At 34.5% G+C, this 24,319-nt stretch overlaps 2 protein-coding genes across 9 annotated transcripts in view; one reads left to right on the top strand and one right to left on the bottom strand.

Annotated features, from left to right (window-relative positions):
• The window catches only part of POLA1 (DNA polymerase alpha 1, catalytic subunit), a 274,677-nt gene extending 271,287 nt beyond the window's left edge, over nt 1-3,390 (bottom strand). For all 3 annotated transcript variants that reach the window (XM_039363127.1, XM_039363155.1, XM_039363137.1), the window contains exon 1: nt 3,220-3,390. In XM_039363127.1, the coding sequence (XP_039219061.1) occupies nt 3,220-3,262 (43 nt within the window). In that variant the 5' untranslated portion in view covers nt 3,263-3,390. The remainder of the gene's footprint in view (nt 1-3,219) is intronic.
• A 66-nt stretch (nt 3,391-3,456) lies between these two features.
• PCYT1B (phosphate cytidylyltransferase 1, choline, beta) overlaps nt 3,457-24,319 on the top strand; it is a 41,249-nt gene continuing 20,386 nt past the window's right edge. The window contains exons 1-4 of one of the 6 annotated variants that reach the window (XM_039363202.1): nt 3,457-3,685; nt 5,479-5,540; nt 5,991-6,173; nt 23,174-23,273. In XM_039363202.1, coding sequence (XP_039219136.1) covers nt 6,108-6,173; nt 23,174-23,273 — 166 coding nt within the window. In that variant the 5' untranslated portion in view covers nt 3,457-3,685; nt 5,479-5,540; nt 5,991-6,107. Of the gene's footprint in view, nt 3,686-5,178; nt 5,251-5,478; nt 5,541-5,990; nt 6,174-12,575; nt 13,644-23,173; nt 23,274-24,319 lie in introns of those variants that run through there. The other 5 variants (XM_039363195.1, XM_039363210.1, XM_039363177.1 and 2 more) reach the window with 5 other exon arrangements.

Raw genomic sequence — 24,319 nt, 5'->3', positions numbered from 1 at the left:
CCCCTGGATCTCCCCCAACCCTGCCCGGCCCCCACAGGCATCCCTCCCCATGAGCAACATTGAGGTGACCACATCCACCCTGGCCATACCCACCCAGTCTGCCATGACCACAGCCTCCCCATCCAGTGGACCACGCCCACCTGGCACCCGATGATAAATAAGTGGGTTTTAAATTGCAGTTTTGGCACTTGGTCTCTAAAAGGTTCGCCATCACTGTTATAGGATATATATAATCTTTATAATATACGAAATATGGAAATATTGGGATGGTATAAGGAAATGAAAAGTTTGAATATTTAAAGGCAGTGCTTTTTTTGTTTAAAAAAAAAAAAGATGCCGGAACTCATACACGTCATACAACCCGCCTTGCCTAGCCTACAAGGTTCCACCCAAAAAAGGTGCCGGAACTCCATTCTGGGCGTTCTATGACAAAAAAAGCCCTGTTTAAAGGTAATCAATTTTGAAAAAATTATGACTGATAAGAATGGTCTGAATATTGAGGGGACATTAAGTATAAATAAAAATTCTGAAAATAAGATGCATAGTGATTCTGAAAACAAGATGCATAGTCATTTAATGATGACTTTTACAAATACAATTGAAATATAAGTCAATCAGAAAAGATGTTATATATGGAGGTCATTACTTGTACAAATACAAAAAAAATGTTTACATCCAACTTTGTATGCATTGAAAATATTAAGACTTATATCTGTCTAATGTTGATAAAGGAAAATATTATTGGAAGAAGGGAAGATCAAGGAAACAAACTATTAATTAATATATTGATTATGGAATTATAAAAATTGTTTTTTAAATATATGAATCCAAACAACACGCTGTTTACTAAGCACTAAAGATTGTCATTGTAAAAAAATCAATAAAATATATTTAAAAAAGAAGGGAAGATATAAAAAAATGGAAAAGAGAGGAAATAAAAGGGGGAGAGAAGAGAGAATATAAAGGAGAGAGAAGAGAAAATATAAAAGAAGGGAAAAGAAGAGGATATAAAAGGGAAGAGAAGAGGATATAAAAGGAAAGAGAGGATATAAAAGAAGGGAGAGAAGAGAGAATATAAAAAGGAAGAGAAGAGAGGATATAAAAGGAGGGGGAGAAAAGAAAGGATATAAAAGCAGGGGGAGAGAAGAAAGGATATAAAAGGAGGAGTGAATCTGGCTTCTCCATTGACTTTGTTTGTCAGAAGTTTGCAAAAGAGGATCACATGATCCTGGGACACTGTGACTGACCATCATAAATATGAATCAGTTGCCAAGCATCCAAATGTAGATCGACCCTGGGGATGCTGCAACAGTCATAAGTGTGAAAAATGTTCATGTCACTTTTTTCAGGGCCATTGTAACTTTGAACAGTCACTAAGCGAACTGTTGTAAGTTGAGGACTACCTGTACTTTATCACTTTTTTCCCTTTTTTGGTCATCAAATTTTTGACACCTTGCTAGGCGACTGGTGGTACTCAAATATTGTCATATCCTAAAAGTGGTACAATCTGTGAAAAGGTTGAAAAGTCCTGAACTAAAAGCACATCTATGGAAGAACAAAGACAACACCCAAGTTGTTACCAAATCCTCCGAATAACAGTGAAAAAATTGGATGTACTGAATATTAGGAAAATTGCCTTTAAAACACAGCAAAGTTGTCCTCTGTTGCTCTAGAACAGACATGTCAAACTCGCAACGTCACGTGACGTCACGCAATGTATCGGGACAGTTTTGCATTGCCGACAATGGGTTGGGCGCGGCTTCCAGAAAATGCATCCGGCCCGCGGGCTGGCAGTTTGACACCCCTACTCTAGAAAGCAGAACTAGAATCAACTGATATGAGATGCAAAGAACAAAATTTCTGCTTAATAGGAGGGCGTTAACAGTGAGAGCTGATTAGCAGTAGAAAACTTATAGAGATGGTAGTGTCTTTCATTGGAAGATATACAGTAAGCAGAGACAGGACATCTATCTGTAAGAATGCTATAAAGCACCTTACATCTAACAAAAATAGATTATCTCAAATCCATTTCTGCTCTGATTCCAGGAATAGTGTTATCTCATTTTTGCCATAGTAGTTCCTCAAATTCATAAAAATCTCATTATCTACTCCTCTCTAAATTACAATGCTTTCAATATGAATTCTTTCCTTAAATGAAGAAGGGAGAAATCCTGTGGGCTTCAAGATTAAAAGAAAGTAACTGCAACATTTTATCATACTTCTTTCACAATATGCCTATGATGGCTGATTTAGCTGTAACAATACTTATAAATTCACCTATCTTGACAATACCTAATTTCATCTCAAAAGCTTACGTCTTGAAAACTTTTGTTATTTCAGCCATATACAACTGCAGCAATATAGTTTTAATGCCTCTGAAAATCCTAAGAAACTATCACTCATATAAAAATGACAAATTTGAGTCTTCAGTGAAAAAAATCAGCCAAAAAGCCATTAGAAGACAAGTAGAATTAAAGACTGCGCACCTTTGCAATTACTTGACAATAAGCTAGATGACAGTGCTTAGTTAATTTAATAAGCAAAACAGATTCAGAACTAGTTAATATTTGGATGGAAGACAAAGAAATACCAGGATAACAGGCTAGAGTTGAAAAAAACATGTCAGAAGAAATAATGGAAAAATGGAAAACCACTTCCTTATTATAGTCATTTAAAAACTTCACAGATATGTAATTCCCAAAAGTTGAGCTCTCAGGCTTTTACCTTGAGAGTAAGCACCACCGATGTCATTAAGAATGACTGTAGGCCAGTGTTTCTCAACCTTGACAATTTTAAGGCATGTGGACTTCAACTCCCAGAATTCCACAGCCAGCATTGCTGGCTGTGGAATTCTGGGAGTTGAAGTCCACATGCCTTAAAATTGTCAAGGTTGAGAAACACTGCTGTAGGCCCACATAAACATTCATGGAGCTGCACTACTCATGGAGCATCACTGAAAAGGTTTGAGAAATTTTAAAAACTGGTCTTATGTCACAGAAATTCCTAAAAAATCCTATTTAAAAAAAAAAATTCAGTGGTACACCCTCTTTCTGAGAAGCCAAAATATTTATTTTCCAGAGGTTCAGTTTATGCCCCCCCCCCCACCGCCTAAACCTTCCATTCACGTCTACCAACAACCTCTCTGTCCTTTGCTAGCAGTCACCCAATTTGAGTCTTTCCTCCGCCGCCACCTCATCCCACATCCCGAGGCACGCTAACCTCCAGGGCAATCGTCTTTATGCAGACGCTCGCTCAGCTCCATAGCGAAGATGGGTGGAGAGGGGGATAAAAGCGCGTCTCGTCGATCCCTCCCAAGCCAGATCTCAACTTCACGCTCTCGCGCCAAAGCGCCTGAAAGTGGCGCGAGAAAAGAAACCCAAGTGCCCCGGCTGGCCGAACAGCCAATTAGAAGCCAGATGACGATATCCGTTTTTCCTATTCCGCTTCAGGGTGGGAAGAGGAAGAGCGAGTGTGGGCGAGCCGGCTGTTTCTGAAGAAAGGAAAGCGGGCGCGCGAATATTACGGAAAACTATCGTTTTCTATATAATTTCCTATATTCCAGATGTCTTGGGATAGTGACACGGACGGCTGAGGAGGAGGAATAAAGGAATGACGCTTCTGACTTACCATAAGCCAATAGAAGAAGAGTTTATATAAAAGGGGGCAGGAGCAATGAAATTGACAAGTACGAATTGTTCATTTTCAGGCATGGGCTCTGAATTTAAATATGTTATTCATTTTTTATATTTATTTAATGTATAAAATACAAAGAAAAATAGAAATAAGAAATTAGGAAGGAAAAAAGCGGGAGGGGAAAAAAGTCAGATACAAGGAAAAAAAGGTGTTGACTTTCGACTCTTTTTAGCACAGTACAAGATAAAAACACTAAGCCTCAACTTTTCTGCTTTTACACATTAGTATATAACTACACATTTCTGTAACGATAAATCTGTCTAATCGACAAAACCAAAGTCAAAATTTCATTTTTTTTATCACAAGTACAAAATCCAGAAGTGATATCCAAATGAAAAAAGTACTTAAATATATTGCCCTCTTTGAATAAAATGATCAATTTAACCATTCCTGCTTTATCTTCCTTGCTATGGAAATACCTCCAAGGTCCCTTCCAACTTTACTACTATTACTATTACTATTACCATTTTTATTAACAAGGTTCACTGTATTCATTCAGATTCTTTAATCTTACAAGGAAAAGTACTCTTTTTTTTTCCTTTTCTTTTTTTCACTTTTTTCATATTTAAATATATTATTCAGAAGCAATACAGCAAATGATAAAATTGTGTCCTTTTTACTCTAAGTCTGCTCTTTTAAATTGTCCTCCACCCACCCACTCATGGGCTAAATTCACATCTCAGTGCTAAAAGGAAAGTGTTAGATTTGTAAATACATTATTGCCTATCCTAATATAACTCTGATCTTTCACTCTTTTAATCATTTGAAATGTGCATGTGAAATTTAAATTTACAATTTTTCTCTGCTGTCATTTGTCAAAATTTGATCTTTACATTAGTTTGAATTTGGTTTACTGTGTTTTTATATACTTTAAAGTGTTCCAAAGAATTTAGTACAAATATATAAAATAAATCACATAGAGTTTAATACACACCCATCAGTCTCTTTGCTACAGGGTTATTGTATATATTTATTATTTCAGTTCTGTTATTGAATTAGCTTCACTTATATAATGAGACATGAAGGTAAAGAATTGACATGCACAAGTCAGATCACTAATTATACACACTAAACTGACACTATATAGAACCATCTTGGCTTTGTAGTCAGTCCTTAGACTTATGAAGGATCTGTGCATTGCCATTAATGTTGAACTCCAAACTCATTTCAATCAAAGTCAACATGTATATTGGCATAAAGTATCTAACAATAAAGTATCTAACAACATGTATATTGGCATAAAGTATCTAACAACATTGCTCACCTGGTTTAATTTTCTGAATTTGTGTAATAAATTAAGACATAAACAACTGACACTGGCTGGATTTAGCACCATATTCTAGAGTCTAGACCTACATGTGGATGGCTGGTTTGTGGTTCAGTAGGAATACAGTTTAGTAGGAATACAGACAGCTTGTTCATTACCAGGAATGAGTTGTTTTATATTCCATTATGGATAGGCTTGTCCTATGCGTGACTTATCAAGCTTGTTAAAACATCTCACCAAGATACTGGGATTCTTACTCCAAGAACGCGTGCTTAAGAATTCAACTTCATGTATGTACTACTGTATTAGTCTTTATGATCACATTACTTTTTATTTTTTAATTACTAGGATTATTTTCTAAACTGAATTGAATTGCATTTTAACACATTTGCATTGAAATACAATGCTTTGTGCTACACAAAAATTGTCTGTTATCATTGCTTGAGTGGAAATTATTTATTTATTTATTCATTCATTCATTTTTATCCCAATTTTATTATTTTCACAAATAACTCAAGGCAACAAACATATTCAACACACCTTCCTTCTTCTGTTTTCCCTACCACAACAACTCTGTGAGGTGAGTTGGGCTGAGAGAAAGTGATTGGCTTTGTAGTCAGTCCTTAGACTTATGAAGGATCTTAAAATCAAGGTCACCCAAATGGCTTTTATGGCTAAGGTTGAACTTGAACCTCATAGTCTCTTGCATTCTAGCCTGGTATCTTAACCACTAGAGTCTAGACCAAACTAGCTTTCTTTAAAAATTAAGTTCTTTATCCTAGTGTCTGGTCTTTAATATGTGCAAATCTTAATTGCTTCCTAGACTGAAATTTGAAATAAGCATGTTAGATTTTCTGATGCACAGCTCCAGTGAGATCTGAGTAGATCTTTTTTTTATAACTTAGCAAGCCATAACATTGCATATAGACCTGAAAAAGAGAAAACCGATCAGCAGTTTCAGTCATCCTATTGCAAATAGTCTTATCTCCAGCAAGTTATGCTGACATGATCTTTAACCTTATTTCAACAGTCATAATGTACAACTTGGCAAAACCTTTGTTCGTTTCTATGAAGTGGAAAAAGAATATTTGTTCAATTTGTAAATGAAAAGTGTGCATGCAAAGGGATTTAAAGCACATTAGCAGCAATGGTAGGCCAGCAGAAATGCAAGACCGAAAAAGCTACATTAAATGCCTATCTATGTCATCGAAAGGTGAGTAGTTCTATCATTTTTATGAAGTAAATGCAACTTTATCATACCAAATTATTAAGCCAGATAATTATCAAAGATTATATATTACATATGTATAAGCTATTATATAACACATATTTGAACATACTAAATAGTCTTACTGTGTGTTGTGTATGTGTGATGTACATATATATGGAGATTATCTTAATGCAAGTTTTCACTACACTTCTTACAAAAAGAAAGTATTTGAAGGCATGGCCCCTTGAAAGGGACCAAAATGTAAGTAGTACTGCAATAAGCTACCTCTAGACAAGATGGGCAGTATAAAATCTAATAAATAACTAAATAAAATAATGCAAATTAAATATAAACATTAATCTTCCATTCTTAATATTATTTATATAGATATAGATGATACATATATAATTACATAGGTAATATACATAAAGTGCAGGAGTTATATCTAGAGTATTCTCTGCCATCTGTGACTTGGATTCCTGTTGTACTGGCTTTTGCATGGAGAAAACAGGCTGAAATTAAAAGTGCAGCAAGATGGAGTTGACACCAGTATTGTTACTGGACAAGCTTGCAATATCTTTAAAAGAACCAATTTAGGATTTGAGGATGTTTCTGGACTCATGGCTCTTGCTCGAACATCAACTAGAAGCCATGGGTAGAGGGCCCTTTATCCAACTTCTGCTGGCACTACAAGTGCAACTAAAGCTGATGATGGGAACATATACTGTAACACTAACATTGCAGGGCCTGCATTGGTTGGTGTTGGTTATGTTCAATTTAAAATGCTTGTTTGACCTACAAGGGCATTTATGACTTGGTACTAAGTACCTGCAAGACTGCCTGCTTGACCCTGAAGTACTCTGACCTACCAGTTCATCATCAACTACATCATTCTTCTTCTACACTTTTGAGAAGTGAAGGGAGCAAAGCCAAGAGGCACTATTTTTCAGTGGAATTTTCTGGAAGATTAGTTTAGAAAAATGCTAAAAATGGAACTTTTCCAGAGTATGTTTTGCTGAGTTTATGGTTTATACCATCTTTGATGCTTTTTATTTTTTGCCTTCGTGTTTGTGATTATTATTGAAATGACTGATTAGTTTGTTTTAATGGTGATTTAATAATATGTAATTGACACTGCTATGTTTAATATTCTGTAAATGTTTTAATTATTTTTTCCTATCCTAGAAACTTCTGAGAGTTCTTAGATTACAGTAAGATGTAAATATGATAAATAAGAGTGAAAGCAAGAACTACAGGTTATTAGTGTGTTAAGCATGGCTGCAGAGGTGTTGAATTCTGGATGAAAGGGTGCAAGAGGTAACTGAGCAAAATGTTTGGAATGCATGTTTTTATGCTATCCTTGATCTATGTGTATTTTTAATTTTTTTTTCAGTTTTGATATATATCAATGTTATATCAGTGTTTAAGTGATGTTTGTTAATGTAGATAGAGGGTATAATAAAGTGATAAAGTTTTGTGCAAATATGGAGCCAAAGGAGGTTTGCTCTATATAGTATATAATATCAGTTCATTGTAAAAATGGTAGATTCCATCTACCATTATTCAATAAAGAACTGAAATTAAAATTGACAAAATTCTAATGCTTTTATTCTACAACTCTATGATGTAACCAAACCTGGGATACTGTCTCAAGTTCTGATTATTGAATTTTTTAAATGATCTTGTTAATCTTGAAGAAAGGACCAATTGGTTAACCAAACCAAACAAGGCACAGCTGTTTCCATATAAGCAAATATTATTCTGTTTGGGACTTTATAACTTAGACATAAAAGAGGAATAAGAGAATGCATAATTGAATTACACACATTTATGCATGCTGGAGGAAAAGCATATAGGTTTTTTCCCCCTTTCTCATGATACTAGAATCTGAATCAGTCTGTCGGTTCAGAATGATAGAAACTACTTCTAAATATAGCATGTAATCACATTTGAAATTTGCTATCACAAAATGGTGTGGTCACCAAACTGAACAGCTTTCAGAAAAAAATTCAGAAAAAGGAAGATCATCAATAGCTATTGACACATGGCTGACATTGTGTAGAATGCATCTTGATACTGAGAGTGATATTTCGTGCTCCCTTTCAGGCAGGAAAATGTCTTGGACTTTTTTTTAATTCATAGGTTTGGGGGATCATAATTAGAAGATTGCTATTGTCATCCTGTCTTGTCTTGAATGTGCAATCTGATTTGCTACTGTGACTAGATTCAGCAAGCCCCTTTTATATTTTTACCTCTTGGTGTTTCAATCAACGAATATTATATGAGAAGAATATTTAGCAGGCTTTGACTTAATTGCTTGACTAGATTATAGAGTTAAAGATAAGAAACATTTCATTTATCCAGAGTTTAATTGTTTACTAATACAAGAACAGGCTAGGAACTGCAAATATATCAGGTTTTTGTATGTTTTGGACTTTGCTATTCAGTTGTTTCTGACTCCTTTTGATCTGATGGACATTTTTACAGGATTTGCAGTAACTGCTTCTTTCATTGCTTGTAAGGCTGTGCTTGTGTCATTAGTGATATTATCTTGCCAACTTGTCTCTTGTCAGCCTCTTTTTTTGATTAACTTTTCCAGGTATAAACTTTTTTACAGTAACTCCTACCTTTCTGTTACATATCCACAATATTAAAAAATTTAGCTTCATTATTAGTGCTTCCATTGAACAGTCTAGTTTGTTTTTCTTGTAGCTCAAGATCTTCTCGCACTTTTCTTCAGTCCCTTAATTCAAAGAGACTATTGTTTTGTTCAGCCTCTCTGGTGATCCAGTTTTTACAGCCATTTCTTAGAACTGGAAAACCATTCTATCTAGATGTATCAAAATCTTTTCAACATGTCCACTTTTATAAAGGCTACAATTACTGTCTCTGCATATTTTTAAGTCTAGGAAGATAAAACTTATTTTTACTTCACACACAGACATAATTATGATATTGGCTGAGTGGAACTGATAAATTCTGAAAAGAGAAATGAGAAGAACAAAAGTCAAATGTATGAAATAGTGGATGGATGTGGTGGAAGGAAGGAGATTTGTAATGAATGATTAGATATGAATTAGTTTTAGCTATATTTCATTCTCTTTTTCTTATTTCATGCCTCAGTTCCTTTTACTTATTGTTTCTTCCTCATTTCCTTTGTTTGCATAACTTGCCTTTACCAAAAGGGAACAGAATTTTCCCTTTTCTGAGAAATTATTTTCTCAGAAAACAGAATTATTTTATCAGGAGAAGGAAGGAAGGAAGGAGAAAAAAGGGGAAAAAAAAAAAGATGAAAAAGATGAGAAAATAAATAAATAAATCCCCAACCAAAACTAGAACTTGAATTGACTGATGAGCATGGTAGATTTATTGGGTGGAAGTCAATATGACACTGGGAATTTATGATCCAAATGAGAACAAGTGTTGTTTTATAAATAATTTTATTATGGAGAATTTAATAGGCTTTTCTTATAAAAATTGCTTTTGGATGGGGCATTGGAATGGAGTGATCTCTCCCCACAATTGGACAGAACTTCTGAGAAAAATATTAACACTATGCAAGGCAAATTATTAAAGTTTTTTTAACTTGATAGACAATTTAGAGGTTGTTGATATATGGAGACAGAAAAATGGCAATTCGAGAAAGCATATATATTTGTCTGAAAGGCATATAGCTCCTTTTCAAGAATAGATGTGATTTGGATTTCAAACAATTTGACTACCAAGGTTCATAAAGTAGAGATGGACATAAACAGTAAAGCCTTTTTCAAATCATAATCCTGTGAATTTGACACATAAAAGCTATTTTGGATGAAATAAAGAGAAAAAAAGAATTAAATTTCCAGAGAAGATATATTTCTCAACAAACTAAGCTTTAACAATGCCAGTTACCTATATTAATAGTAAGAGAAATGAAAATAAAAATGATTATATAAAGAAAAAAATAGGTTTGCAAATAAGCCAGAGAAATAGCAAATAAATTATGAAAAGAAAAAAAATGTATTGAAATTACAAGAGAGAGATAGTGTATTGATGGACAATGTGGACATACAAAAAGCATTTTATCAACTTTTTTTCCATTTGTATATAAGAAGTGACATGTCTCTAAAGAAAATAGATGAATATCTAAATAAACAAAATTTACCAGAATTATAGAGGAACAGATTGTTAAGAAACCTATAACAATAAGGAAAGTTTCTGAAGCTATAAAAGTGTTTGAACTAGGAAAGTGCCTGGATCAGGCAGATTATCAGATTTTTATTATAAATGTTTTGAGAATGAATTTTTACAACATTTACAAACCATTCCGAATTCTATCTTACAGGGAGGAAAGAGTCCAGAGAATTGGAAAGAGGCCAATATAGCATTAATATACAAAAGGAGACAAGATTTAATTTTAACAAGAAACAATAGGGCAGCTTCATTATTGAATAATAACTACAAGTTCACATTCTAGTTGATAGATTTTGCAAGAATTTATTCTTGAGGATCAATGTGGGTTTTACCTAAAAGACAGTTAAAGGACAATATTACAAATGTGTTGGATATTTTGGAATATTTGGAGCATATAATGAAAAACATGCCACATTGGTCTTTTAGATTCAGAAAAGGCCTTTGACAGTTTGAACTTGGCTTTCTTGTTCAAGGTTTTGTAAGATATAAATTTTGGGTAGAACTTTACAAAATGGATAAGATTGATTTACACTTAATAGAAAACACAAATAATGGAGATCTAGCAAAATCCTGTGAGATACAAAAAGGAACAAGGTAGTCTCCTTTCTCGTTTATTTTCATTCTTGAAAAACTGAATAGAGATATAAAACGAGTTTGTGGGAATAAAGATTTAAAAAGAAACTTATAAATTAAGGCATTTTGCAGATGATTTGGTGTTGGTTCTGGAAGCTCTTTAAAGGGGATTGAAATATTGATGGGCAAATGTAAATAATTTTGTGCATTAGCAGTTTTAAAATGAATAAAGATGATGCTAGCAAAAACGTGAAAATAGAAGATCAAACAGAATTGATGAATAAAATGGGTTTTAAGATTGAGAAGGAGGTATGATATTGAGTATCAGTAAGACAAATATGAATTGTATGTTATTTCAAAATAACCGTGTTAAGACATGAAATGAAGTTTAAAATATATGTTAAGATGTGAGAAATGACAACTTTCATTGCTGGGGAGAATTTCTATGATAAAAGGTGTTACAAGATGCAAAGAAAAAAGAAGAATAGGGGTTATCTGATTTGAAATTGTATTTTGCAGCTTGCTATTTGGTTTTGATGGAAGACTGGGTATTACTGAGAAATAAAAAACTTCTGGTGTTAGTATAACATAATCTGAAAATTGGATATTTGTGATACAATAAAGTTAAGAATAATGTTAGACATGCCATATTGAGAATATGCAATAGATCAAATTCAGTTTGTGCCTGAAAATAGCTTTGTGGCTCAGGGCTATAGCTATCAATGGTCTCTTATTTACAATTATTAGAAGGATTTAAGATAGATAAATGAATTTATGATTTTGAACACTGTAAGACTGATTTTGAAATAGAATTGTCTACAAATGATAAAGATGTAATTGCTAAAACATATAAACTTTTAATTTGAAACAGAAGAAAAACAAGTGAAAAAATGTTTGATAAAATGGTCTAAAATTTGTTATAATATACAAATGGAACAATGGGAAAATATGTATCTGGAAGGATTGCAATATAAACTATATTATAATATTAAAGAGAATTTTTATAAAATTATTGGTTGTATATGTCACAAGAGAAATTGTTTAGAATATTAAAGCACTTCAAATTTATGTTAGAAATATGAACAACAAGAAGGGATTTGGTTTACCTGTTAAATAGCTAGAAAATTCTGGATTCAAATACATATACTGATTCAGAGGATTTTAAAGATTAATAAACAATTAAGATTAAAGATTTTTCCTTTGGATTGATGAACAAACAGTTGGAAACAAGTCATGAAACTTTGTTTTATACATGATAGCTGCAGCAAGTTGCACAAAAATAGAAGGATTTTGCATTACCCACAATAAAGATGATAGAACTGGTTAAGATAGCTAAACTGACTTCTTTGATCAGAGAAAAGACAATATCTATGTTTATTGCTGATTAGAAACATTTTATAGACTTTTTGTATGAAACAGAAAAAAATGAACTTATGATATATGGCTTTGATTATTAAATAAGATAGGCCAGTATTTCTCAACCTTAACAGCTTTAAAATGTGTAGGTGACAATTCCTAGAATTCTCCAGCCAGCATTCTGGCTGGGAAATTCTGATTGTTGAAGTCTGCACATCTTAAAGCTGTCAAGGTTGATAAACACTAGGATAAATTATAAAAACAATAATAAGCATACTTTGTTTCTAATTTCTTTTACTTTTTTCCTTTTGTTCCACTGTTAGCTTTCGCTTTAATTTTTTCTTTCTTTTTCTTTTTTTTAACTTCATATTAATTTTCATTAGTTTTATATTCCCTTTCAAAAAATATTTACTTAAAATTGTATCAATTATGTATATCTCTAGTTTACATACGTCAGCATTATTTGATCACTAACTTACATAGAATTACTACTAAGAGGAGCTGTCCTTTCAGCACCAGAACACCATTATGTAAGAACTAGAAGGCAAGTTTGAAATAATAGTGTGGAAAGTATATATTATTTTGACAAGTTTGAGATAAATTTATGAATTCTCAACTCACTCAGCATTGTTAAATTCAGGGCTAAATTAGATCAATGTTTTTCTCCATATTTCTTCTCAATTTATGACTTTCCATTATGCTCATCTCACCCTCTTTCTAAATTATACATTTATTTTTAAATACAGAAATAGAATTTAAAACTTAGAGCAATTTAGTCATCAAAAATCTCAGTATGTGTCTTTTTATTTAAAAGAAGAGGAAGAAAAATGCAAAATGAAATAAAAGTATAATAATAAATGTGAAGAATATTATCAAATGTGTAAAGTCATGTGATGCTTAGCAGGAAAGCACTAAATAAAGAAAAGAAGGCATTCATATCAACCTGCCTCCCAGCCTATATCAGCTACTTCAGTCAAAATGGTACTATGATGACAGTAACCAACCAGAATGCGACATGCAAATTAGAATACTGTATCATGTACCAACTGCTCTGCTGCTAGCTGGTTGTTATAGTGATAAACTGAGGCCTTGCCTCTTGGCTTCTCCTTGAAAGAAAAACCTTTAATTTCTCAAGGGAATGAAAAGAAAAGAAGGGGGAGAAGGTGAGGGAGGGAAAGAATTACATGCGAAAACATTATCTGGCTGAGAGAAGAGTAGCAGAAAGGACACCACCACAAGAAGCATTCACTGGCCATGCCAGTGCTTGCAACTAATGCTGAGTCAGAAACAGGTATCCCAAAATCCCTTTCTAATGAGCTTCCTTCAGAAACCATGGAGGAGATAGAGCACACATGTCCTCAGCCTCGACTGGTAAGTAAAAGACAAAGGATACTTTCTTTTTTGCTATTCTTGAGCTCAGTGCATTATGAGGTTACAGACTAATCCTGTTTTGTAGTCTGAATAGAAATATAAAAAAGGACCTAATCTGTGTTAGCTCTGTGTTTGCTTTCTTTATTACAAGAATGTGGGTTACAAAGCAATTATTGTGCCTGCTGCATTCAGAGAGAGAATCTGGGATTACAATATGTTTCTGCAGCCTGGCTTTTTTCAATAAAAAGTCCATCCAGCTCTGCAATAGGCTTTTCCTCTAGCCTTTGCTAGATTTGCCACAAAACTTAATTCTTGTCTGTTAATTTGCCTTTTTACTTATTAAAACAAATTTGCTTAGACACAGATTTTCACATTAATTTTTTAAAAGCCTATTCAGTGAGCATTAGGAAAGGATATCACAGTTCACTCTCTTTTTTTCCAAAGATGCAGTTAAACTGTATATATAAATCATGTGAAATTGTACACATATATGTCACTTTCAAGTAGTTCAGCACATATGAGTTGGGAGAGTTACCTTAGGAGAAAATCTGCATTTCCTCAGTAATTTATCTATTGAAGCAGTACATATAAAGAAGCCAGTTGTGTATAGAATATAGCATCCTTTCCTCACTGCCTAACATGTCTTAGATTTCATTCATTTTCATTGGCATCATTTGGCATATACATTTTATATTAAAGGAAACTCTTTTCTAAAAAGTAGAAAGGATAAGAGTTTGTTCTGTTCTTTATTCTTTTAGCTTTGTGTGAGCTTCCATAAGAATTTATTAAAAATTTGCATGGAAGGAAGCAATCATTTTAGGAGATAATGAGATTTGGAAGACCAATATACTTTCTCCTGATTTATATGTCTGGGATGAGAAGATTTCTCTAAAAGTAAGGAAGCAGTGCTAAGCCTACTTCTCTGAAAGTAGATGTAGTTAAGATTAGGCCTGAAAATCTAACCTTGTCTATCCACAATGGCCTAGTAACAGTGTGCTCTCTGTAATAACAGAAGTTACAAAAAACAAAATAGCAAAAAACAAAAATATATCATTTTCTCCATTGTAGGAAAAACTTTTCCTATGAAGGATTCCTATTGATGTATTGTAGGTAGCAGCTAACTGAGAAAGTAACACTCAGAAGAGTTTCTCTATAAATAGGAAGTAGTTAATGTTTTCCCACTCAAAAATAAATTAGCAAGTAACTTGCTCTAAATATTAAAATCAATTTTAATATATTTTAAAAACCATTATGGGCTCATACTATATTATAGTTAATACAGATGGTAGTAAATAAGTTTCCATGTATCTTGTTACTTTGTTAATAACATAATGAAAGCTATTTGAACTGTTTCCTATGATAATTATTATAAATATATTCCTATTGAAATTTGTGGCAAAGGTAAGAATTTTGAATCATACTAAATTCCACAACTTAAGAAATAACATGGAAATATTATATTTTTATAAAATATTTTATGACATAATATTAAATATAAATAAATATAATAAATAAATATAAATAAAATATAAAATTCAACATAGGCTACTTTCAAGGAAGTTGCATCTCCGATTCTCTGAAGGCCTGTGCAGGCCTTTGGTGAGGGTAACTGAAGCTGCCTTTAGATTGCATTGTTTTCTTTATTTCTATTCAGTTTTGGCATTTTTACCGTTTCTACTTTTTATTTTGTTGTTTTTTGTTGGTTTTAATATTCTAACAATTTATAAACCACCCAAAATTGCTGGGAATCAGGTGGCATAGAAACTAAGTTATATTAGTGCTTGGTTTTGTTTAGTTTATATAACAATGAGTGATACAGACATTTAAAGTAAAACCAAGGAGTATCATAAATACTATATGTATATTCTTAACTATCGTTCATTTGTATGAATTCATACTATTTAATGTATTGCCATACTATTTAGTGTTTGTGTCATTATCCAATATGTATTACAAGTATATAATTCATACTACGCATAGTCATATTATGTGTAAAGTGAAAATATCTACATACCCCTCACATCCTGGACATAAACTGTTTCAACTTCTTCTCTCAAGATGACACTATAGGGCATTGCACACCAAAACAACTAGACACAAGGACACTTTTTTCCCCATGCCATCACTCTGCTAAACAACTAATTCCCTGTGATGTAAAACCACCTACCGGTATTAGAGCTATATTACTATTATCTTTCTCATCATTCCTATTACCTAATTCCTTAGCTTCTTATTATAACTTTGCTTTTTTGTTCATTCTGTAGTTTTTTTAGAACACAAACATAAAAGGCAGATATTGCTGCAAGTAGTTTGAATTTGAAAAAAAAAAGTACCAGTGCCCATTTAATATGATGATGATGTGATCCATTCAGTTGTGTATAGGATATGAGATTTACAAGCGCAGTAACGTGCTCTGATTGAGAAGTGCAAAATCAGACATGTATTTTTTTTCCATAAGAATTGAAATTCTTTCTCACATAATCCCCAAAGAACACACCAACTCACAAATAAAGCTCTATCCAGAGCACCACTGGGGTATTCTAACTATTGGCAAAGATTCTATACATCTTTCCTTTTTATAGTAGTCTATGTCCTGGGACTGGTTTGCAAAAAAGGAACTGTACCAAAATAGGAATGGAGGAGAAAAATTCTACTCCTGTTTTCCTTTGTTCTACTTTGTTTTTGCAAAAATAAAATGCTGCTAAGGATTCTGGTGCCAGAATGGAGCACATAGTGCAAAAAAGACTTTCTTAAATGGGAACAGAATTCTGGGAAAAATGACCAGCATAAGGCCATATACAGTTAAGGATAGGGAGAAACCCCCAAGCCTTCTGGGACAGACAGCTCAGCTGTGCACGAGATGGGAACCTGCTGCATTCTAAGTTCCCCTTCAGTCAAATTATTCTCCAAAGCACCAGAGGGCAGGACAAGAAACAATGATTGGAAACCATTCAAAGAGAGAAGCAACCTGGAATTAAGGAGAAACTTCCTAACAGTGAGGACAATTTACCAGTGGAACAGCTTGCCTTCAGAAATCATGGTGTTCCATCACTGAAAGTTTTTAAGAAGAGACTAGACAGTCACTTATCTGAAATGGCGCAGGTTCTCCTGCTTGAGCAGGGGGCTGGACTAGAAGACCTCCAAGGCCCCTTCCAGATTCTATTCTATTCTATTCTATTCTATTCTATTCTATTCTATTCTATTCTGATCATTAAACCCAATAGTGTTGGATTTGATGACATTTTTAAAACGTACTGTACATTTAAACACATGCAACAGCCTAATAATAGTTCCTGCGAAAATTACACTGGTCATTTCCACAGCATAATTCAAGCCAATGGGCACCACACTGGTAAATTTTGTAGAAATAATCTGTGAAATATTGCCCTTACTAGCAAAAGACCAGCATAAGTAGTTTTATGAAGCTAGGTAGTTCAAAGCACTATAGAATACTTGAACTAGCACTGTCAAAGGATTTTCCTGTGGTACTGGGGGGCAGGGATGAATTGCAAAACTGTGATATTTCCTAAAAGTAAACTCCCAGGAAACTGGCTTTTCCTAGGTAGATCAGGATTAGCACTTGTAGACTCAGACTATATCTATGATTGTTGTAACATTAGTTCTTTGCTATTTAACTCAGTACGAACCATTTGGACTGGTTATTGTATAACTTAACCTTACTTAGAAACAAAAGGGCAGTTTAGCACTCAATTCCATTCCATCATTGTCTTTTGACAATGATGGAATGGGAAGGAAAGGAGAAAGGAAAGGAAAGGAAAGGAAAGGAAAGGAAAGGAAAGGAAAGGAAAGGAAAGGACCCAGCCTCTATTATCATGGATAATTAAAAGGAAAAAATATTGCCTCATGATCACTCAGTGCAAAAGAATGGTTTCTGAAAAAGAGACCTTTTCATTTAATTATATTTATTGCCTTGTTAGAAATATGCATTTATAATATAATCCTCACATTGAAAATAATAGATTTGCATAAACCTATGCAATAGATTATATATTTAAAATCTCTTTTTAATATTTTAAAATCAGCTTAGGGATTTGTCAATAAAAGAATCAATTAATTAAAAATATATGTAAACAAAAACAATACGGTATTTTGAAGAACCCTAATTTCTGTCTAGTTCAGTTATTCAGCACTGTACATTTCAGCGGAACTAACCTAAACAACATATTTTTAAAGAATGATATGGTATAGTTATTCCAAGTTTGGTTTATGTTATCTCAAAATTGTAAGGTAGGATAAAAAAACTGAGCTTAAGACATATTTAGTCATGCCTAAATTAAGTACTCTTAATTTTGCTAAGAGTACTCTTAAATTTATTTCTGTCAAAGATCCCATATGCTACATCCAACATTATGTGAGTTGCCATCTAATCATGTAATGTGACTTTTTCTTTGTAATGAGGAATTAATACACTTCTCTAAAATTTGCAGGGACAGAAGTGATTTCACAGGGAACGTGAAATCTATTCCAATGGCAAATGTCATTATGACATAGATTTTTCCATATCCTATTCTGAAATTGTACTAGCCCTAAAGAAATTTCCTTTCTAACTGAGACCTGTAGTAGCCCAAAAAACAAAGGAGTCTGGTAGTACTATTTTAGACTAACAATTTTTATTAAAAAGGTATACGCTTTTGTGAGCTATAACTCTTATCAGTGCAATGAGGTAGTTAAACTGGTGTAGGATTTAAATTGGAATGAGTGGGTGAAGAAAAGACAGGGTGGGCATGAAATTGCTCCCCAAAGTGAGTTTAAAATTAAAGGAACAGAATGTCATTATTCTTAGTGGATTACATGAAATTCTTTCCTGTGTAGAACCAGCTTGATTTTTTGCACCAAGATTCATAAGTGCAAGCATGGGTCCCCAATAGTGTCATGACAAAAAGTAACATAGAAAAAGGAAGGGCCAATGGAATGAAAAGTAAGAGCTGCCACAATGGCTACTCTCAAGCCACTTATTATTGCCTCAACAGTAGTATCATACGCTGCAAGTGGAGTCCTCCCCTACCAGGAGTCTTCCTGGCAATTGTTTGTTAGTTCCTTCTTTTTTCCTCTCTTTCCTACTTATAAAGATAAAGATAATAAAACTGCCATATCTGGGCTGTGGAGGTCCAGATAACCACTAGATGCCAATAAAGAGATAGAACCCAAACACAAATACAGTATACCTAGGGCAGTGATGGCGAACCTTTTAGAGATCGAATGCCCAAACCGCAACCCAAAACCCATTTATTTATTGCAAAGTGCCAGGGCTGCATCAGCAGTGTGGTTCCCTCAGGGAGGGCGGGGTGTGTGGCCCATTGGATGGGTGTGGCCAGGGTGGTCACAGCAGACTGGGTGGATGTGGCCAAGTAAGCGTGGCCACCTCGATACTTTAACAATTTACTCGAGCTTGCTAGCCGGCCATTTTGCCTCCTTTGTGTTGGGCGGGGCTGTTGCTCCAGGAGGTGGCAGCCTAATGGACCTGCACGAGCTGCTAGTGGCCGTGATGTGCATGCCCACAGAGAGGGCTCTGAGTGCCGCCTCTGGCATGCGTGCCCTAGGTTTGCCACCACTGACCTAGGGTATCTTTCAATTAACTACTTTAAAAAATAGTTCTGGTAACAGAACTACCAGCATGCATCTGGCAGAACACTTTTTGATTTAAATCAATCTATGCAGCTAAAAAAAAAAAGTCTTAACACTCTTGCAAAAAATACGAAACCTGTATTTTTTTATATAATATTTTATTAATTTTCCAATTTTACATTTGAATATTTAAAAAGCAACGTGGTGACTGGGTTAATCAATAGTTCAATAACAAAATCTCAGGTTACAAGATCAAATATTTCTTTTCTTTTTCCATTAACATTTACTGTCTCATATTCAGGTTAGTACATTTCTAATTATATCAACTCAATAAGAACATCATTATTACATTTATCAATACATTTTTAGCTTATATATATCTTAATTACATTCAATCTTCATAAACAATCCATATCATGTTATTGATTTTTACTCAGTTTTTAATTTCTTATCAATATTCCAATTTAACCTTTGATATTTATAATTTTCAGACTTTGGGTAACCAAAATTTCCCTTATCTCACTTCATAACAAACTATGCTATCCAAAATACACATTTTATCTATTTAATCTTGTTCTATTTCCTAAGAGTTATCTATTTCCCACCATGTTAAGTCATTACTTAATAACACAATATCCCCTTTAATAAATCAAAACCATTATATATATTGCCTGGGTTAATCAATAAATCAAATATTCATAATATTTAATTTTCTTTTCTTTTTTAAGTCTAATTTTTAAATATTAAAATAAAATCCTTATTTTCAACTGGTTTCCAAATATTTTAAATCTAATAACCAATATTCCCCTTATCTCAACATCTCCCTTTAACCCTCTAATTGGCAATATAAAATCCCCTCTAATGAGTCAAAATCCCAGTTTTTTCAACCTTATTCTAGCTTTCTTCTTTTGCCAACTAGACTTCCATATCAGCGCCTTTAAAGCATAAAATAGATCTCCCTCTATTCTTATATATATTATTTGAATTAATAATAATAATAGTAAAGTTGGAAGGGACCTTGGAGGTCATCTAGTCCAACCCCCTGCTCAGGCAGGAAACCCTATATCATTTCAGACAAATGGCTGTCCAGTCTCTTCTTGAAAACTTCCAGTGTTGGAGCATTCACCACTTCTGGAGGCAGGTTGTTCCACTGGTTAATTGTTCTAACTGTCAGGAAGTTTCTCCTTAGTTCTAGGTTGCTTCTCTCCTTGATTAGTTTCCACCCGTTGCTTTTTGTCCTGCCTTTAGGCGCCTTGGAAAATAGCTTGACTCCCTCTTCTTTGTGGCAGCCCCTGAGATATTGGAACACTGCTATCATGTCCCCCCTCATCCTTCTCTTCATTAAACTAGACATACCCAATTCCAGCAGCCATTCCTTATTTGCTTTAGCCTCCAGTCCCCTAATCATCTTTATTGATCTTCTCTGTACTCTTTCTAGAGTCTCAGCATCTTTTTTGCATCATGGTGACCAAAACTGGATGCAGTATTCCAAATGTGGCCTTACCAAGGCATTGTAAAATGGTATTAACACTTCAGTGATATTGATTCTATCCCTCTGTTAATGCAGCCTAGCACTGTGTTGGCCTTTTTGGCAGCTGCAGCACACTGCTGGCTAATATTTAGGTGATTGTCCACTAGGACTCCGAGGTCCCTCTCACAGTTATTGAGCAAAGTACCCCCTATACTATACCTGTGCATTTGGTTTTTCTTGCCTAAATGTAGAACCTTGCTTTTTTCACCATTGAATTTTATTTTGTTAGATAGTGCCCAGTGTTCAAGTCTGTCCAGATCCTTCTGTATCTTAAGCCTGTCTTCTGGAGTGTTGGCTATTCCTGCCAGCTTGGTGTCGTCTGCAAATTTGATGAGTTCCCCATCTATCCCCTCGCCCAAATCATTGATGAAGATGTTGAAGAGCACTGGGCCCAGAACAGAGCCCTGGGGCACCCCACTACACACTTTTCTCCATGTAGATGCGGTTCCATTGAGGACCACACGCTGAGTACAGCTGGTCAGCCAGCTACGGTTCCATCTGGTAGTGATGCTGTCTACCCCACATTTTTCTCTCTTGTCAAGTAGTAGGTTGTGATCTACTTTATCAAATGCCTTACTGAAGTCCAAGTAAATTATGTCCACAGCATTCCTCTGATCCACTAATTTTGTCACTTGGTCAAAGAATGCAATAAGATTTGTCTGGCATGATCTATTTTTGACAAACTCATGTTGGCTTTTAGTAATGACTTTGTTTGTCTCTAGGTGTTCGGTGATTCGTTGTTTGATTATCTTTTCCAAGATCTTCCCATGTTTTCTGGAAGGACTAGCCCATTTGTATTCGTTAAATTGTCTCCCTGTTATTCCAGTTCCCCATCTTTGCTCTAATATATTTGTCTTCAATTCAATCTGTTCTACTTCTTTCTCAAATTTCTTCTGATTTATATAGAAAGTCATTTCCATTGCAATGCTGTCACTTCCTTTTCTGGATTTTCCATCAGCTGTATTTGTTGGTCAATTGAGTCCTCTGTCTTAATATTTGGTTGTCCCTCTTCTTCTTTATCTTCTGCATTGTTGGTTCTTTAGTTGTAGTCAAAATTTGGCTTTGTGCATCTAAGCTGGCATCTTGATCTTTTATTTTAGATCTTATTTTATCACAAGCTAAAAGAATGGTTTCGTGTATTGCTTTCAACATAGAAAGAATTTTTCCTGAAACCTGTATTTTTAAGGACCCTGTGAAAGATCTGACAAGCACTATGAAAAATGCTGGTTAGGCATTCTCCTGCAGCCTTAGACAAAGTGGTCTTGGAGGGCAGTTCTCAGTGATCTATAGAAAAGGAGTACCCACAGTAACCTAAAATAGCTAATAGGAAAGTTGAGCAATTTGCATCCTGATAGCATCAGTATTCACATTCATTGGAGAAGTGTGCCAAATTGTATCCATGGATACAAGAAGGGAAAACTACCTTTAAATTAATAGCTATGGGTGACTGTACATCCCCAACCTCAGATGTGGGCTGGGGATGAATCAGAGCAAAGTCATGCAGACATGGCAGTAAAACCAATGACTAGGTCACATTAGAGGAAGAGCTCTATCGGGGGAGAAGTTAGGGTCTGAATGCAGAAGATAAAACAGAAGGAGAAAGGGATATTTTATGGTGGCTGAAGAATTGAGGGAGACCCTTTGGGGTTCAGGCCCACTGTTGCAATGGCAGTAAAGAGCTGTCCTATTTTCTTTCTCCTGCTATCGTCACCTGCTGCAGCCTCATCATTGGAGGACTCCATCTGAGAGGTTTATCTTTGTGCCCAGAAAGCTTTATTGGTTCCCCTACACAATCATTGGTACCAGCCATAAGGATGTGGAAGTTGGAATGTTTCAAGTTTTTTCCCAGTTTTTCAGAACTGTTGACTCTGCAATGTTAGTTTCACATGAGAGCTGACCATGACAAACTCTCCAAACTTCACTCCTTTTTATTTTTTATGTTCTTTCTATTCTTGCTTAATATGACATAAGAAGCCAAAAGAAGAAAGATGATATGCATAATATCCAGCTTCTTTATTATTAGTTGAAAGAATCTCTATTTAAATTCTTAATTAAACTTTTTCTGTTCCCATCTCATATTATGTATACTATGTATGGATGTGTTAATGCAATTTATTTAACAGGGGAAGTTATAGATATTTCAAATTAAATTTTCTCAGGAATTGGAATAAATAGCAATGAGAATGCACTTGAAATCAGTAGGTGAATGAAATATTTACATCCCTGTGTCCACTTCTAAAATATTTCACTGGAAGAAAACAAACTTGAAGGATATTATAAAGTTATTCACTCTCCTTAAGATTTAACTTTTTAAAAAATCCTTATCAAGTGATATTGGTGGAAGCAATAACGTCATATTTGATAACTTCCACAACTGACAATTTATTTTGCTCTGACCTTTCCCATCTTCTAGACTTTGACAGCACCGGCTCCATTTGCAGGTGAAACAAGCTGTCAGTGCAAAGCTCCTCATGAGAAGCTAACCATTGCTCAGGCCCGTGTTGGAACACCAGGTGAGTCTGGTATTATGCATTATAAATTAATTTCAGAATGGATTTCAACCACATTAGTCCAGTGCCTCCAAAATTCCCAGCAGACTGGACTTTGTAGTCCCAATTTAAAGCACTTTCCCCCATCGAAGGGGCACCAATTGGGAAAATTGGAATAAAATACAAATAGTCCTTGCCATAAATGGTTTAGGGACTGTTCAAAGTTAGAGTGGCACTGAAAAGGTGACTTATGATCATTTTTCACACTTACAATTGTTGCAGCATCCCCATGATCACTTCATCAATATTCAGATACTTGGCAACTAGTTCATATTTATGACAGTTGCACTGTTCTGGGACCTGAGATCACATTTTGTGACCTTCTGGCTTTATTTTTATTGTTTGTTTTGTTTTTAATCCTATGTTAGCCACTTAGAGTTGCTTTTTGCAATTTTGACAGCCATACAAAACAAATAAGTAAATTAAACATCTGAACATATTTAAAAGCAGTCTTGCAAATAGGCAGACTCAAAACAATCACCTCAGCAATAGATGTTGGGGATGGCGGGGATAGCAGAAATAGCTGTCCTATTCCTTCTGGGTCCTCCTGCTCAGTCTTCCCTTTTGGGGAGGTCAGAGGTCTGCATTCGGCACATGATTAGCCCAATTAGCCTGCTGCCCTCATAGTCCTGTCCCATAACAAGTTCAGCTGCCTTTTAAGGGAAACTAGGCAATCCATGACCCCTTGGGCCATCCTTTTAGAGATATTTCCTTCAGATTCCTCAATGCCTTTAACAATTACAGAGCTTCAGATAATTTTGGGGTCATAAAATGTTGCATAAAGTTTTCAAATTTTAACTGCATGGAAGTCATGCTCACATTCTGAAAGCAATCAAGTAAGCTGAACCATACTTTGGTTCAAAAAAATTTGTCCTGTAGTGCATCATTTCACCCAGTTAAAGGTTACAGGAAAGAGAGTTTTAGTAGTGTATAGATAAAAAAGTATCAAGAAATAAATATTTGAGTTATAAATGTGTGCATATGCTTCTCATTTTAGAAGAGCACTTTCT

Source organism: Crotalus tigris, unplaced genomic scaffold, assembly GCF_016545835.1.
Source record: "Crotalus tigris isolate CLP2741 ecotype Arizona unplaced genomic scaffold, ASM1654583v1 scf7180000017589.2436309, whole genome shotgun sequence".
Taxonomy (NCBI): Eukaryota; Metazoa; Chordata; class Lepidosauria; order Squamata; family Viperidae; genus Crotalus; species Crotalus tigris.
This window is presented reverse-complemented; position numbering and strand designations above follow the sequence as displayed.